The sequence below is a fragment of the Schistocerca piceifrons genome, chromosome 9 (assembly GCF_021461385.2).
Source record: "Schistocerca piceifrons isolate TAMUIC-IGC-003096 chromosome 9, iqSchPice1.1, whole genome shotgun sequence".
NCBI lineage: Eukaryota > Metazoa > Arthropoda > Insecta > Orthoptera > Acrididae > Schistocerca > Schistocerca piceifrons.
The window spans coordinates 128,705,050-128,720,308 of NC_060146.1; the positions used below are offsets into that span (position 1 = coordinate 128,705,050).

Here is a 15,259-nt window from a genome sequence, read left to right on the forward strand (position 1 = left end):
GACTACACTGCGGGTTAGTATGTCACCATGACACCATACTCGAGATTATTCGCATTCGAACCTTGTTTCTACATTTAATTCTCATAACGAAAGCTTCATTCAAGCAATCTATATCGACTTGACGTTCCAAAATAACAGCTGTGGGCACGTCTGTATAAACGCTTCAGTCAACATACGAGAAGACTTTTTCGTCTGCGACCGTCATCAGGTTACTGGCGTCACTTATGTCAAATTGTCAATAGAGCTGCTTACAGGTTTGGTCTCCAGGCAGCGCTGTCACGCTTTCGGCGCTTCTGATGACGTCATGAAGTAATTCCTCGGGGCCCACGAGATGCACTTTCCAAAGACAGAGGCTGCCTCATTGCTTTGAATATCTTTATGGAGATCATTGTCTGGCTCCATAGGAGTCTCCGGTTGATGTTGGCAGGACTGTATACTCTGTGTTGCCGCGCTTTTTAGCATTCATTTCAAGCGTTGTTTGTTGAAGGCGTTTTGACGTGTTGGTACCGTGCACGTGTAGTAGGAGAACAGTAAAAATGTTTGTGAAAGTTAGAGGCCCTGATTGTCAAAGAATTGAAATAATAACCATCACATTGTTGATGCCTGTCAAAGAATTGAAAGAAAAAGTCGGCAAACTCTTTGACGTGGAGCCAGCAAAACAGCGTCTTATCTATCGCGGGAAGCAAGTAAGTTATTTTGTTTGCTTTATCATTTATCCATTTCGTGGTGGTTTTACCTAACTTTAGTTGTTTTAATTCACTTTAGTTGGAGGACGAATACAAACTGTTCGATTATGGCGTGCAAATGAATGAAGTGCTGCAATTAATTGTAAAACAAAATGTGACTCAGAAGGAAGAGGTTAAAGAAATTCAGGAGCCACCGCTCAGTACAGAAAAACGTGTAAGTATGCATGTGTATGTATGTTCATCATGATAGAACTTTGTGTTCAGTTCCTGTACTAGACTGTGGTAATACATAAGCCTAAGGGTGCAGCTGTAGATGTTTCGTACGAAGGAGAAGTCATTAGTTTGTTATGGGTAGGTCAGAACGTTTGGCGCCCAACTGGTCTATACATGGAAATGAAATACTGAACTCCCCAAATGTTAGCGACATACGAAAATAGATTCAGCTCAAAACTTCTTGGTAATGGCAACACTTTTATAATGTGTGATAGACTGCTCGATATTTCTAGTAGAATGATGAGTTCGAAAACAATCTCAAGCATTATTGTTTTGTGTATACGAGACAGCTATAGTGCTGCACAATCTACGTAATAAGTAAATTGTGAAGTCCTTTGCGTTTATAGGATAAAATGCTGGAATGAGGAATCTTATTTTTGTTTTGTTTATGAGCTTTTGCCAAACAATTGTTTTGTTTATTTGGGTGTCAGAAACATAATATTGAGAAATTATAAATCATGAAGGTATAATTTTTGAAAGACCCAGCTCAGTGTTTTTCTTTTACTGGTGAGTTACTTGTTTATAGAGAAAAATACTGATAATTTCTGGGCTCCATGTGAAACACAAAGTAGTCCAACCCTACTATATCCTAAGAATGGAGGACTCTGCTGATAGCTTGTCACTCTTGTAGAATTTAAAATGTTTGTGCCTTTGCTCTTACTGACCTTCTCTCTTCCCTCTCTGGGGAAGGAACTAAGAGTTTGGAAAGCTAGGTATATTTTTTTCCAAGTTTTAAATGTCTGACAGCAGTATTGGAATTTCCATTTAGAAGGTGAGTACTGATCAGTCCAGAAGGCTCTCCTTATTGTTTGGTGTGTGAATGAATGAGTCCACATAGCCCTGGTGTAAGACACATTCCTCTTATATCTTGATTTGAATTCAAGTGAGATATGATATGATGTGTGCCTTCTCAGCAGTATTGTTTGATGTGTGTATGTTAAGAATAAATGTTAAAAAGTGTCACAATAAGCTGTTATTTTCACAGGAAAATGTGTTGTTTAGTCTGCAGCAGAAGTGTCAGATTGTTAATGTAGCCGACTTACACACTTAATGGTTGATAACAGGAATGTTTTCAGAGGCCTAGCCTGCAGCATTTAACCAGTCCACTAGGAAGTTATTTTTCCAGATCTATGGTGTGCTAAACACATTCAATCACTCTTCAGCCACGATTATTCTCGTCAGATTTCACACTGTACACTGCTCTTGGATGCAGAAATTTTTGCTATAGTAAGAACTAGCAAGTGTTCAGTGTGGGTAATGTATGACTGTCAGTAAGTCACATTTTTGTTGAATACACTGTTGTACTGCTGAGTGTGGTTTTTCAACAGACTTACCCTGAGACTTGGGTGCCTCCTGTTGTGATCAGTAATGTGAAAACTGTCAATAGTCTTCATCTGCTGGAAGCATTAGCCTGGCTGTAATTTGTTAGCAATTAGTATTTCTTGTTTACAAAATTCATGCCATTTTTATATATCCTCCATTTTAGCATTTGTATTTACTTTTTATGATTTTACTCTGTTAGAGTGTTTGCTAATTAATTTCCACACCACTGTGCTGTTTCTCAAACCTAATGTAGAAACTCAAATCTTGAAAATGTAAATAAAAATGTTTGAACAATTGTTAACGGAGTGTCTTTAAATATACTTTCATTAGATCTCATAAAGTAGAATACATGCCATGAGGTATGAGAGGGTGTGTCAGCTGCTGGTTCTATATAGGCAATGAAAGCAGCAGGCAGACAATCTTCCGTAGAAAGAGAAGAGAGAATATTGTTGTATTTGTTGGCTTCATCAAATCACCATCTTCTTTCAAACCTACACCTTAGGCTATACTGCCATTCAATGTCACCACAACCTTCATTCAGAGTACGAATTAAAATGACATTGAAATGTGAAAGTAGAGAGAATGGTTTAAAGTTCGGCACTAGAAATGCAGTGCCTCTTTTTGCATCTCCCATTGCTTACATGAAACTCATTCCATTGGCTATAGAAAACCGACTCTGAGCTATGGTCCTTACATTGACTTTAGCACATAAAAAAAAGTGAGAGGTAAGATCAGTAAAAGAAACAGAATATTGAAAATTCTGGGATGTTCCTATTGATTAGAACCAGAAGTATAAGTCATGTATTATAGATCTAAAATGTGCAGCTTTTGCAGTGCGAATAACAGCAGATTTTTGGTGATGTCGAAGTTGACAGGCTTTCTATATTCATTCTCTAAAAATGACATCATATACTGGTATAGCTCTCCATTGAGGAATAAAGTGTTTGTTGAATACTGGTAGATGTCAAATGAGGATAATATGCGATGTCGTATCTATAACCTATTGCAGCTGGCTCTTTTAACATTTGTGTGCTGACAGCCTCACAGAACATTTACTTCTGTATGAAATTTGTTATCAGTAATAAATTGTAATTCAAAAACAGTAACTTCTATGAATATCAATAAAGGAGAAATCACTTTCGTTGTGAGCGAGGTATTGAGCCATAAAAATTTTTGACCCTTTTCCCAGTAATGTGAGGAATCTGAAAGGCAATTAAGTTGACTTCAAACACACATTACAGTGAAAATCATGTCTACTTGACAATTCCATCTGCTCTATAAGAATGGCTGGCTTTTTTTTTAGAGAGAGAGAGTTCAACAATTCATTCTATTTCATTGTGAGAGGTCACAATTATGAACATGGAATTGCAAACAATAACGAACTAATGCTGACCTATCTGTCTTTGTTCCTCATTCGTTTCTGTGAAGCAGGATACTGAAAGGATGAATGCACAAAATGTGCACCATTTCAATCTGGAACACTTACCAGAACAACTCTGTCATTTGCTCACTATTATTTGTGAGAATATGTTATCTGAACCACATATTTGAGATGTATTTTAGCCAACATCTTTAAAACACGCCACAAAAAGAAAATTGCTTATCCTGCATTGTGTGTGTAGTGTCGCTATCATTGTTGACAGGATTCTTACAGAAGCATAGGATTAAATATGGTTGTTCCCTTCCTGATATGTGCAGGCCATTCAGCTAGGTTTGCACAAGAACCAAGGGATTGTTTATACACTTAAAACAGCAGCACTTGTCAAATTGGTATTAGTTTCATGGCTATCCTTTTTGTATTTTAATTAATGCTAACAAGGAGTCTTAAATTACTAAACAGCTAAAACTGTGTATGGTGCCCTTTCCTATCTTATAGGTTCCTGGGACAACAACATTTTGATTGAATTTAAAATGCTGTTGTAATCTATTCATTAAGGGATGTAATCTTGGATTAAAAGTTTGACACCGAAAGTCAAGTATTCAAGTTGGAAAACTGTGTACGTGTTTTGAGGCAGTGTAACTCACGCTGTGCAAAAAATTCATCCAGTATTTGAGGAGGAGAGCACTTAGATTTCTGACAAAATTTACACACAGTTTCAAAACCTTTTTCTCAGCAATACCCCACAAAATAATGAAAGGAGAATAGTTTATCACTGCTAAAGCAATAAAACTTGTCAGACAAGTCATTTTAATTTCTTACTGCTGTACTACTAACTCTATTTGTAGCAGCACATTTTGCAGATACTACTCAATATACTTCGAAAATTGTGTCATTGTGTAAGCAATAATTCAGGAGATATGACATCATATACCCTACCTTTTAGGGGCATACATACAGACTAGGGGCATGGTGACGAGAACCAGCATGTCTCCTTCCTATGCTAACCTTTTCATGGGTTGCATGAGGGGCTTTCCAGGGATCCACAAGCATTCAGCCGCTGATTTAGTTTAGTTACATGAGTGACATCTTTGCCTTATCTCGACAAAAATTCCCCCCAACTATATTTCACATAGTCCTAACCTGAATCTCGTGCCACTTTCCTTGATGTTTATCTTGTCCTCTCAGAGGGCCAGCTACACACTTTTGTTCATGTTAAACCTATTAACAAACAATAGGACTTACAAATCGATAGGTGCCATCCTTTCAATGTCAAACGTTTCCGCCATACAGCCTTGGCATTTGAGGCAAATGTATTTGTTCAGATGCAGACACTTTACAGCAATACACCATCATTCTCACCTCAGCCTTCATTGGATGTAATCACCTCACCAGCCTAGCACAAAAGAAGACTTCCTGGACCATCACATCCAATCCTGGTACTACTGATCCTTCAAAAGAGAGAGAGAGAAGCAGCTTAAGAGTGCATCTCTTGTCACTCGGTGTTATCCAACCTTGAATGTGTTTATCAGCTGCTTCGGCGAGGCTTTAACTTCCGTAAAAGAAAAGTGCCATGAAATGTGGTGCATTTTGCTCACCATACCTGGAGTAGCTTTTGCTCCACCCCCCCCCTTCCAATCTCCGCAGTATCCTGCTCAGCCCCTATGCTCCACTGCACCCACTTCCCTACTCTGTGGCTCTTTCCCCTGTGAAGGTCCCTGGTGTAAGACTTGCCCTATGCACCCTTCTGCTACCATACCAGCCATCTAACTCGCAAAGCATATACTATCAAAGGTGGAACCACCTGTGAAATCTCACGTCATTACTGGCTATTATGTAAACACTGTTTGACCTTTTGACCTTTTACATCCGTATACCTACCACAAAGTCATCAGTCGGGCTGAATGGACATAATAGACAAAGTACACTTGGTTCTTGCCATCCACCTGGCCTTAATTTAAGTTCTCAGTATTTCTTTTCTGTAGCTTTTCCTTTCTTCCCTCCCTTTTACTTTCTGTATTTTATTTTGTGACTTCAGATGCAAATAATTTATGGCAATACAGCACCATTTTCACCTCAGCCTCCTGCTCCACCTCTATCATGTGCAGTGCATTTCTCTTTCCACTCTTAACTCTTGCATAGTGTTTTGTCAGTAATCTCCTTCCACCTTTACGCTCTGTTTTTCAAATCTCATCTGGTGCAGTCCCCAATGAAGTCTCCTTATTCTGTCCAGTAAGTCTCCTCTAACCCGGATCTCTCTGTGACATTTCCAAACTCTCCCCATTTCTGAAAACTCAAGATTCCTTTTCTTCCATTTCTCTTTATTCGTTGCCAACCCTTCCGCCAGGAGGAGGAGCTACTGACTCAGAAAGCTTGGTGACTGGATTCTATCTGTCCAATTACATTATACTGTCAAAAATATTGAGTGTCATGAAACGGATGTTTTACAGGTGGGAGTTAAGTTCTTTAAAGAACCAGAAGTGAGGGGGCGTGGAGGTTACAGGCTGCCTTGTAGTTAGTTTCGTACATTGTTCACTCAAAAGTTCCTTGCAGGTGTTGTGTAATTCATTAAACGTGTTCTTGTAGTTTGACATCCTGCACTGATGTTTTAGTTTCTTTCTCACTGGTTCGTCTTCATTGTGTGCTCTTCTGCTGGTTACTGGAAATACTATCACTTAGTTTTCACATGGTCATATCTTAGTTATTTGCTGAGATGCCGCAGAAATGCTTATGGCTGATAACTCTATCTGAATGACAACCTCTGTGAGGCTGCTTTATTTGATTAGTTTCTGACCATCTGCTCCAGTATATCCACCCCCATATAGCTGGCAGGTCGACAGACACACAAACAAACACAAACATACACACAAAATTCAAGCTTTCGCAACAAACTGTTGCCTCATCAGGAAAGAGGGAAGGAGAGGGAAAGACGAAAGGATGTGGGTTTTAAGGGAGAGGGTAAGGAGTCATTCCAATCCCGGGAGCGGAAAGGCTTACCTTAGGGGGAAAAAAGGACGGGTATACACTCGCACACACACATATCCATCCACACATATACAGACACAAGCAGACATATTTAAAGACAAATAGTTTGGGCAGAGATGTCAGTCGAGGCGGAAGTGAAGAGGCAAAGACGATGTTGAATGACAGGTGAGGTATGAGTGGCGGCAACTTGAAAGTAGCGGAGATCGAGGCCTGGTGGGTAACGGGAAGAGAGGATATATTGAAGAGCAAGTTCCCATCTCCGGAGTTCGGATAGGTTGGTGTTAGTGGGAAGTATCCAGATAACGTGGACGGTGTAACACTGTGCCAAGATGTGCTGGCCGTGCACCAAGGCATGTTTAGCCACAGGGTGATCCTCATTACCAACAAACACTGTCTGCCTGTGTCCATTCATGCGAATGGACAGTTTGTTGCTGGTCATTCCCACATAGAATGCGTCACAGTGTAGGCAGGTCAGTTGGTAGATCACGTGGGTGCTTTCACACGTGGCTCTGCCTTTGATCGTGTACACCCTCCGGGTTACAGGACTGGAGTAGGTGGTGGTGGGAGGGTGCATGGGACAGGTTTTACACCGGGGGCGGTTACAATGGTAGGAGCCAGAGGGTAGGGAAGGTGGTTTGGGGATTTCATAGGGATGAGCTAAGAGGTTACGAAGGTTAGGTGGACGGCGGAAAGACACTCTTGGTGGAGTGGGGAGGATTTCATGAAGGATGGATCTCATTTCAGGGCAGGATTTGAGGAAGTCGTATCCCTGCTGGAGAGTCACATTCAGAATCTGACCCAGTCCCGGAAAGTATCCTGTCACAAGTGGGGCACTTTTGTGGTTCTTCTGTGGGAGGTTCTGGGTTTGAGAGGATGAGGAAGTGGCTCTGGTTATTTGCTTCTGTACCAGGTTGGGAGGGTAGTTGCGGGATGCGAAAGATGTTGTCAGGTTGTTGGTGTAATGCTTCAGGGATTCCGGACTGGAGCAGATTCGTTTGCCACGAAGACCTAGGCTGTAGGGAAGGGACCATTTGATGTGAAATGGGTGGCAGCTGTCGTAATGGAGGTACTGCAGCTTGTTGGTGGGTTTGATGTGGACGGATGTGTGAAGCTGGCCATTGGACAGGTGGAGGTCAACATCAAGGAAAGTGGCATGGGATTTAGAGTAGGACCAGGTGAATCTGATGGAACCAAAGGAGTTGAGGTTGGAGAGGAAATTCTGGAGTTCTCCTTCACTGTGAGTCCAGATCATGAAGATGTCATCAATAAATCTGTACCAAACTTTGGGTTGGCAGGCCTGGGTAACCAAGAAGGCTTCCTCTAAGTGACCCATGAATAGGTTGGCATACGAAGGGGCCATCCTGGTACCCATGGCTGTTCCCTTTAAGTGTTGGTATGTCTGGCCTTCAAAAGTGAAGAAGTTGTGGGTCAGGATGAAGCTGGCTAAGGTGATGAGGAAAGAGGTTTTAGGTAGGGTGGCAGGTGATCGGCGTGAACGGAAGTGCTCCATCGCAGCGAGGCCCTGGACATGCGGGATATTTGTGTATAAGGAAGTGGCATCAATGGTTACAAGGATGGTTTCTGGGGGTAACGGATTGGGTAAGGATTCCAGGCGTTCGAGAAAGTGGTTGGTGTCTTTGATGAAGGATGGGAGACTGCATGTAATGGGTTGAAGGTGTTGATCTACGTAGGCAGAGATACGTTCTGTGGGGGCTTGGTAACCAGCTACAATGGGGCGGCCGGGATGATTGGGTTTGTGAATTTTAGGAAGAAGGTAGGGGTGCGGGGTGTCGGTGGGGTCAGGAGGTTGATGGAGTCAGGTGAAAGGTTTTGTGGGGGGCCTAAGGTTCTGAGGATTCCTTGAAGCTCCGCCTGGACATCAGGAATGGGATTACCTTGGCAAACTTTGTATGTGGTGTTGTCTGAAAGCGGACGTAGTCCCTCAGCCACAAACTCCCGACGATCAAGGACCACGGTCGTGGAATCCTTGTCCGCCGGAAGAATGACGATGGACCGGTCAGCCTTCAGATCACGGATAGCCTGGGCTTCAGCAGTGGTGATGTTGGGAGTAGGATTAAGGTTTTTTAAGAAGGATTGAGAGGCAAGGCTGGAAGTCAGAAATTCCTGGAAGGTTTGGAGAGGGTGATTTTGTGGAAGAGGAGGTGGGTCACGCTGTGACAGAGGACGGAACTGTTCCAGGCAGGGTTCAATTTGGATAGTGTCTTGGGGAGTTGGATCATTAGGGGTAGGATTAGGATCATTTTTCTTCGTGGCAAAGTGATACTTCCAGCAGAGAGTACGAGTGTAGGACAGTAAATCTTTGACGAGGGCTGTTTGGTTGAATCTGGGAGTGGGGCTGAAGGTGAGGCCTTTGGATAGGACAGAGGTTTCGGATTGGGAGAGAGGTTTGGAGGAAAGGTTAACTACTGAATTAGGGTGTTGTGGTGCCAGATTGTGTTGATTAGAATTTTGAGGTTTTGGAGGGAGTGGAGCTGGAAGTGGGAGACTGAGTAGATGGGAGAGACTGGGTTTGTGTGCAATGAGAGGTTTGCTGGAAAAATTTTGAAGGGTGAGTGAGTTGCCTTTCCGGAGCTGGGAAACCAGGAGATTGGATAGTTTTTTGAGGTGAAGGGTGGCATGTTGTTCTAATTTGCGGTTGGCCTGTAGGAGGATGCTCTGAATAGCCGGTGTGGATGTGGGAGAGGAAAGATTGAGGACTTTTATTAAGGATAGGAGTTGACGGGTGCGTTCATTGGCTGAGTTGATGTGTAGGTGAAGGATTAGGTGGGTGAGGGCAATGGATTGTTCAGTTTGGAACTGGTATAGGGACTGATGGAAGGAAGGGTTGCAGCCAGAGATGGGAACTTTAAGTGTGAGGCCTTTGGGGGTAATGCCAAATGTCAGACAAGCCTGAGAAAATAGAATATGGGAGCGTAATCTTGCTAGGGCGAAGGCATGTTTGCGAAGGGAATGTAAATAAAACTTAATGGGGTCGTTGTGGGGGTGTTGTGAGGGTGACATGGTATTAGAAGGTGGAAAGTGTAACATGAGGTTGAAATGAAAATGAAAGATAAAAATATTTGGGGAGAGATAAGGGTGAACTAGAAAGTAACTGGAGATCTGGTATGAAAAAAGGCGAAAAAGTGTTGGTTAAGTTGATCCTGTGGTGAACTTGGGTTGGTAGACAGCGATGTGCATGAAGGTGAGGTGGTTGTGTTGCCGCTAAAACACGTTAAAGGGTGGAGAAATTCGGGAAAATTTCGAAAAAATGTGTAAATGTATTAAAAGGAGTGGTGTTGTGGTGAAAGATTACGAAAATGGGGCTAACAATTGTCTGACGAAGAAATAATGACATTAAAACCTGTGGGGAGCGGCTAAAAATGATCAGTGATGTGCGAAAAATGGAAGTGGAAATAAAGTGAAAGTTATTAGAACTAGCCGAAATGGTTGTTTAATACGTGAAAGCAGCTGTTATTGAACTAGAAACGGTGGATTTTATAGCAGCGGTAGTGTTGAAAACGGAAAATAAAAATTTTTTTTGGTTGTGGTTTGGAAGTGGGTTACGTATTATTGAGTATATATAGGCGGGATAAAATTGTATTACGGTAAAAAGGGGAAGGTGAATACAAAGTGAGACTACTGGTAAAAACAGAAAGAGAAAATAAGACGACAGGAAAGATTTCGAAATGCAACAGTGACAATAACAAACGTAATTGTTGGGTTCAAATTAATGATATGGTTATAATAGAGGGAAACATTCCACGTAGGAAAAATATATCTAAAAACAAAGACGATGTGACTTACCAAATGAAAGTGCTGGCAGGTCGACAGACACACAAACATACACACAAAATTCAAGCTTTCGCAACAAACTGTTGCCTCATCAGGAAAGAGGGAAGGAGAGGGAAAGACGAAAGGATGTGGGTTTTAAGGGAGAGGGTAAGGAGTCATTCCAATCCCGGGAGCGGAAAGACTTACCTTAGGGGGAAAAAAGGACGGGTATACACTCGCACACACACATATCCATCCACACATATACAGACACAAGCAGACATATTTAAAGACAAATAGTTTGGGCAGAGATGTCAGTCGAGGCGGAAGTGAAGAGGCAAAGACGATGTTGAATGACAGGTGAGGTATGAGTGGCGGCAACTTGAAAGTAGCGGAGATCGAGGCCTGGTGGGTAACGGGAAGAGAGGATATATTGAAGAGCAAGTTCCCATCTCCGGAGTTCGGATAGGTTGGTGTTGGTGGGAAGTATCCAGATAACGTGGACGGTGTAACACTGTGCCAAGATGTGCTGGCCGTGCACCAAGGATGTTTAGCCACAGGGTGATCCTCATTACCAACAAACACTGTCTGCCTGTGTCCATTCATGCGAATGGACAGTTTGTTGCTGGTCATTCCCACATAGAATGCGTCACAGTGTAGGCAGGTCAGTTGGTAGATCCTTCATCAAAGACACCAGCCACTTTCTTGAACGCCTGGAATCCTTACCCAATCCGTTACCCCCCGAAACCGTCCTTGTAACCATTGATGCCACTTCCTTATACACAAATATCCCGCACGTCCAGGGCCTCGCTGCGATGGAGCACTTCCTTTCACGCCGATCACCTGCCACCCTACCTAAAACCTCTTTCCTCATTACCTTAGCCAGCTTCATCCTGACCCACAACTTCTTCACTTTTGAAGGCCAGACATACCAACAATTAAAGGGAACAGCCATGGGTACCACCTTCCCTGCCCTCTGGCTCCTACCCTTGTAACCGCCCCCAGTGTAAAACCAGTCCCATGCACCCTCCCACCACCACCACCACCACCACCACCACCACCACCACCACCACCACCACCACCTGCTCCAGTCCTGTAACCCAGAGGGTGTACACGATCAAAGGCAGAGCCACGTGTGAAAGCACCCACGTGATCTACCAACTGACCTGCCTACACTGTGACGCACGGCCAGCACATCTTGGCACAGTGTTACACCGTCCGGGGTATCTGGATACTTCCCACTAACACCAACCTATCCGAACTCCGGAGATGGGAACTTGCTCTTCAATATATCCTCTCTTCCCGTTATCCACCAGGCCTCAATCTCCGCTAATTTCAAGTTGCCGCCACTCATACCTCACCTGTCATCCAACAACATCTTTGCCTCGACTGACATCTCTGCCCAAACTCTTTGTCTTTAAATATGTCTGCTTGTGTCTGTATATGTGTGGATGGATATGTGTGTGTGTGTGTGCCCGAGTGTATACCCGTCCTTTTTTCCCCCTAAGGTAAGTCTTTCCGCTCCCGGGATTGGAATGACTCCTTACCCTCTCCCTCAAAACCCACATCCTTTCGTCTTTCCCCCTCCTTCCCTCTTTCCTGATGAGGCAACAGTTTGTTGCGAAAGCTTGAATTTTGTGTGTATGTTTGTGTTTGTTTGTGTGTCTGTCGACCTGCCAGCACTTTCATTTGGTACGTCACATCATCTTTGTTTTTAGATATATTTTTCCTACGTGGAATGTTTCCGTCTATTATAACCACCCCCATATTGAATTTGATATAAATTTCTGCTGTTTCCGGAGGATGTTTTCAATTGTTCCCAATTTCTGAGGCATACTGAGAACGAAAACAATCTTGCCTTGATAAATGGACAAGGTTATCTCTTGGTGCTTTACCACAATAATTTCATATAGTTTTGCTTTTCATTTGTACAAAGATGGGAATAACTATCATCACATTACGAAATGGTGCCATAAGCTTTGACAGTATATTGTGAAAGGGTTCAGTTCTGTGGCTGGTGTTCATTCTTTCCCAGATATGAAAACCTGTTGAACATATATTTGGTGTGAATATCTGCTGCTAATCAAAATTGGATGCGAAATTTATCTGACATATTAGCCGTGTACTGTTAAGTCAAGATTTGGGCTTAGTGGGGAAGAGCTGCTTATCAATTGCAGTTTGAACCATCTAAGTTCCCTGATTTCAAAGCATAAAATTTTCATAATGTCTCTTAATCAGTCTCTTGTGCATGCATTGTCTAATAATTTTGGTCCCTCAGTTTTCTGACCAAACACTCTCTTTAGATTTCCTCGGTGAAGGAAGAAAAACAAGTTACAGGAATACTCTAGATTAGAAAGATATATACACCACATGTTGTTTCCAATTTTCACTTGGCCTTTCTGTGTGCGCCCAGTTTCATATGCGTTGTTATTGTCGTATACAAACAGTTGCCATGAACTAGCAGTGCTTTGAATGTTGATCTTTAGCTTCACAGGTGGTATTTATGCAACTTCCTGTACAAAAACAAATTTTTTGTTTTTATACTCTTCCACGCTCTTTCAAACTAATGGTCCATCTCCCATCCTGCCAAGTCTTTTCAAAGTCATTAATGGCCCACAAAAACATGACCGATCTCTTCCACAGTTGTTTTCAATCTCAGGTGTTTCTGAATGATATGCCAATTTTAATCGAGGATTTTCCCTTCCTGCTGTAATAGTCATTGGTGTAATTTCTCTAGACATATCACACTGCTTTCATGAGATTAACATTACCTAACATTACCTGGTGTATAATCATCACTACTAGTTTCTACTTGTTTTTCAATTTCGCTAACTTTGAACTCTTACTTTGAAGTACTGTACTGATGTAAATTTTCCCTTGCGAGCAATTTTCAACCGAATTTTTAAAGTTTATTGAGCTCAGGAGCCTCGGAATACCCTGTAGCATCATGTGGCAGTCACAAGAAGGGCTATTGAGTAGCTCTGGTACGCTGATAACATATATGTGTAAAGAAACGTTACATGGCCAAAGTGGTGGCTGCTTTTTGTACAGTAAGAGATAAAAATCAGTAAATACAGCTACTAAGCTATAATTTCTACACTGACTAAAAAGTCACAAAATTTCAAAGTTTTATGAGGAAACATCATCTATACAGAGGCCAGACAAAAAATACAGAAACACAGCAAGAAATGCATGCTTGAACACACATGCTGATAGTAGCAGGTATTGCTGTTGTGTGTGACCACGAACAGGCCCTGTGTAGTGGACTTCAATACATTGCAAGTGTCAGTTGTGCTCAGAACACTGTTCTGTGTAGCTGTGAGTGCATCCTGTCTGAGCTCAGTGAAATCGAATGTGGGTGATTTGTTGATGCTCGTATGGGTGGAGCTTCTGTAACTGACGTAGCCAAAGGGTTTGGTGTTTCAGGAGGCACCATAACGAAGATTTGAAGCACATACAGGGAAATTGGAAAAACGTGATTCGCTAAGTCACAAGACGGACGAAAGTGTGTAGTGAATGACAGTAACAGATGGTCATTGAAGAGAATTGTGATGAAAAATGACGAAAGCTGCAAAAGTCACCCCAGAACTGAATGTCGCTCTCGATAACCATGTCAGCAGCAAATTATTAGTTGATGTGTAGGTGAAAATGTGGTGCTGAAACCATAAAACCTGGACTGTGGGGCAATGGAAGAAAGCCATTTGGTCAGGTGAGTCTTGTTTCACACTGTTTCCAACTTGTAGTCGAGTTTATCTCATTTACGCTGACCCGAGACTGTGACACAGACTGCTTACTGCCAAGAATGAAACATCGTGAGGGTTTGGTGATGATGTGGGCAGCCAGATGTGATATTCCCTCAGGCTCCACAGTTACTCTGCAAGGTTGCAGTACTTCGGAGGATTATGTGATCTTTTTGGCTGATAAGGTGCATCTCGTGGTTCAATATTTGTTCCCTAATGGTGGTGATGTGTTCCAGGAAGACACGGACCCCAATTCATATGGCTTACATCATCTGTGACTGGTTTTGTGAGCATGAAGACAAATTGTCACATTTCCCCTGGTCACCACTGTGTCCAGATTTCAGTATTATTGAGTGTTTGTGATATACTTAGAAGTGTGCCAGATCTCATCCACCCATCATCGTTACCTTAACTTGCCACTATTTTGCGGGAAGACCTGTATAAGATTCCCTTGAAAACTATACGTGTCTGCATTTATCCACCATGAGATGACTGAAAGCTGTTTTTAATGCTAATAATGTTCTTACACTCTATTGGGCATGGTATAGTCTTGTGTTCTTGATGTTCCCATACTTAGAGTTGTCCATTTACAGTTCCCCGTTTCCTGTTCCAGTCACGAATTTGTGCCCATGAAGATAGATTCTCGGTACACCTCTGTGTGAGCTTGAGTCTCTGATTTTTCCTACATGATCTTTTTGTAAGATCATACTTTAGTTGATGCTCTCAGTATTTTAGCACCAAGTCACATTGTCTCCTTTCTGGTAGAGTCTGCCACTGAAGTTGGGTGAATATCTCCATGAAGCTTTCCTGCCTACCAAACAAACCTGTGATGAAAAACACCAACTCTTCTTTGGATCTTCTCTATTCTCTCTGTCAGTTCTATGTGGTAAGGATCCCAGACTGATTAGCAGTATTCAAGGATCTGTTGAATGCAAGTTTTGTAAGCTACTGCCTTCGATGTGGAGTATACATCCTGAGGTTTCTCCCAATGAATCTGTTGAGCATCGCGTTTTGTATGGTTGTTGTTATGTGATCCTTCCACTTTAAATCACTCTGTATGCGAGCTTCCAGATGTTTAAGTAGATGTGACTGACTCCAGTGAC

The 15,259-nt window shown here is 42.3% G+C and overlaps 1 protein-coding gene across 1 annotated transcript in view; it reads left to right on the forward strand.

Annotated features, from left to right (window-relative positions):
• Positions 1 to 462: 462 nt before the first annotated feature.
• LOC124717067 (E3 ubiquitin-protein ligase UHRF1-like) overlaps positions 463 to 15,259 on the forward strand; it is a 68,025-nt gene continuing 53,228 nt past the window's right edge. The window contains exons 1-2 of the mRNA XM_047243750.1: positions 463 to 686; positions 766 to 900. Coding sequence (XP_047099706.1) covers positions 537 to 686; positions 766 to 900 — 285 coding nt within the window. The 5' untranslated portion in view covers positions 463 to 536. The remainder of the gene's footprint in view (positions 687 to 765; positions 901 to 15,259) is intronic.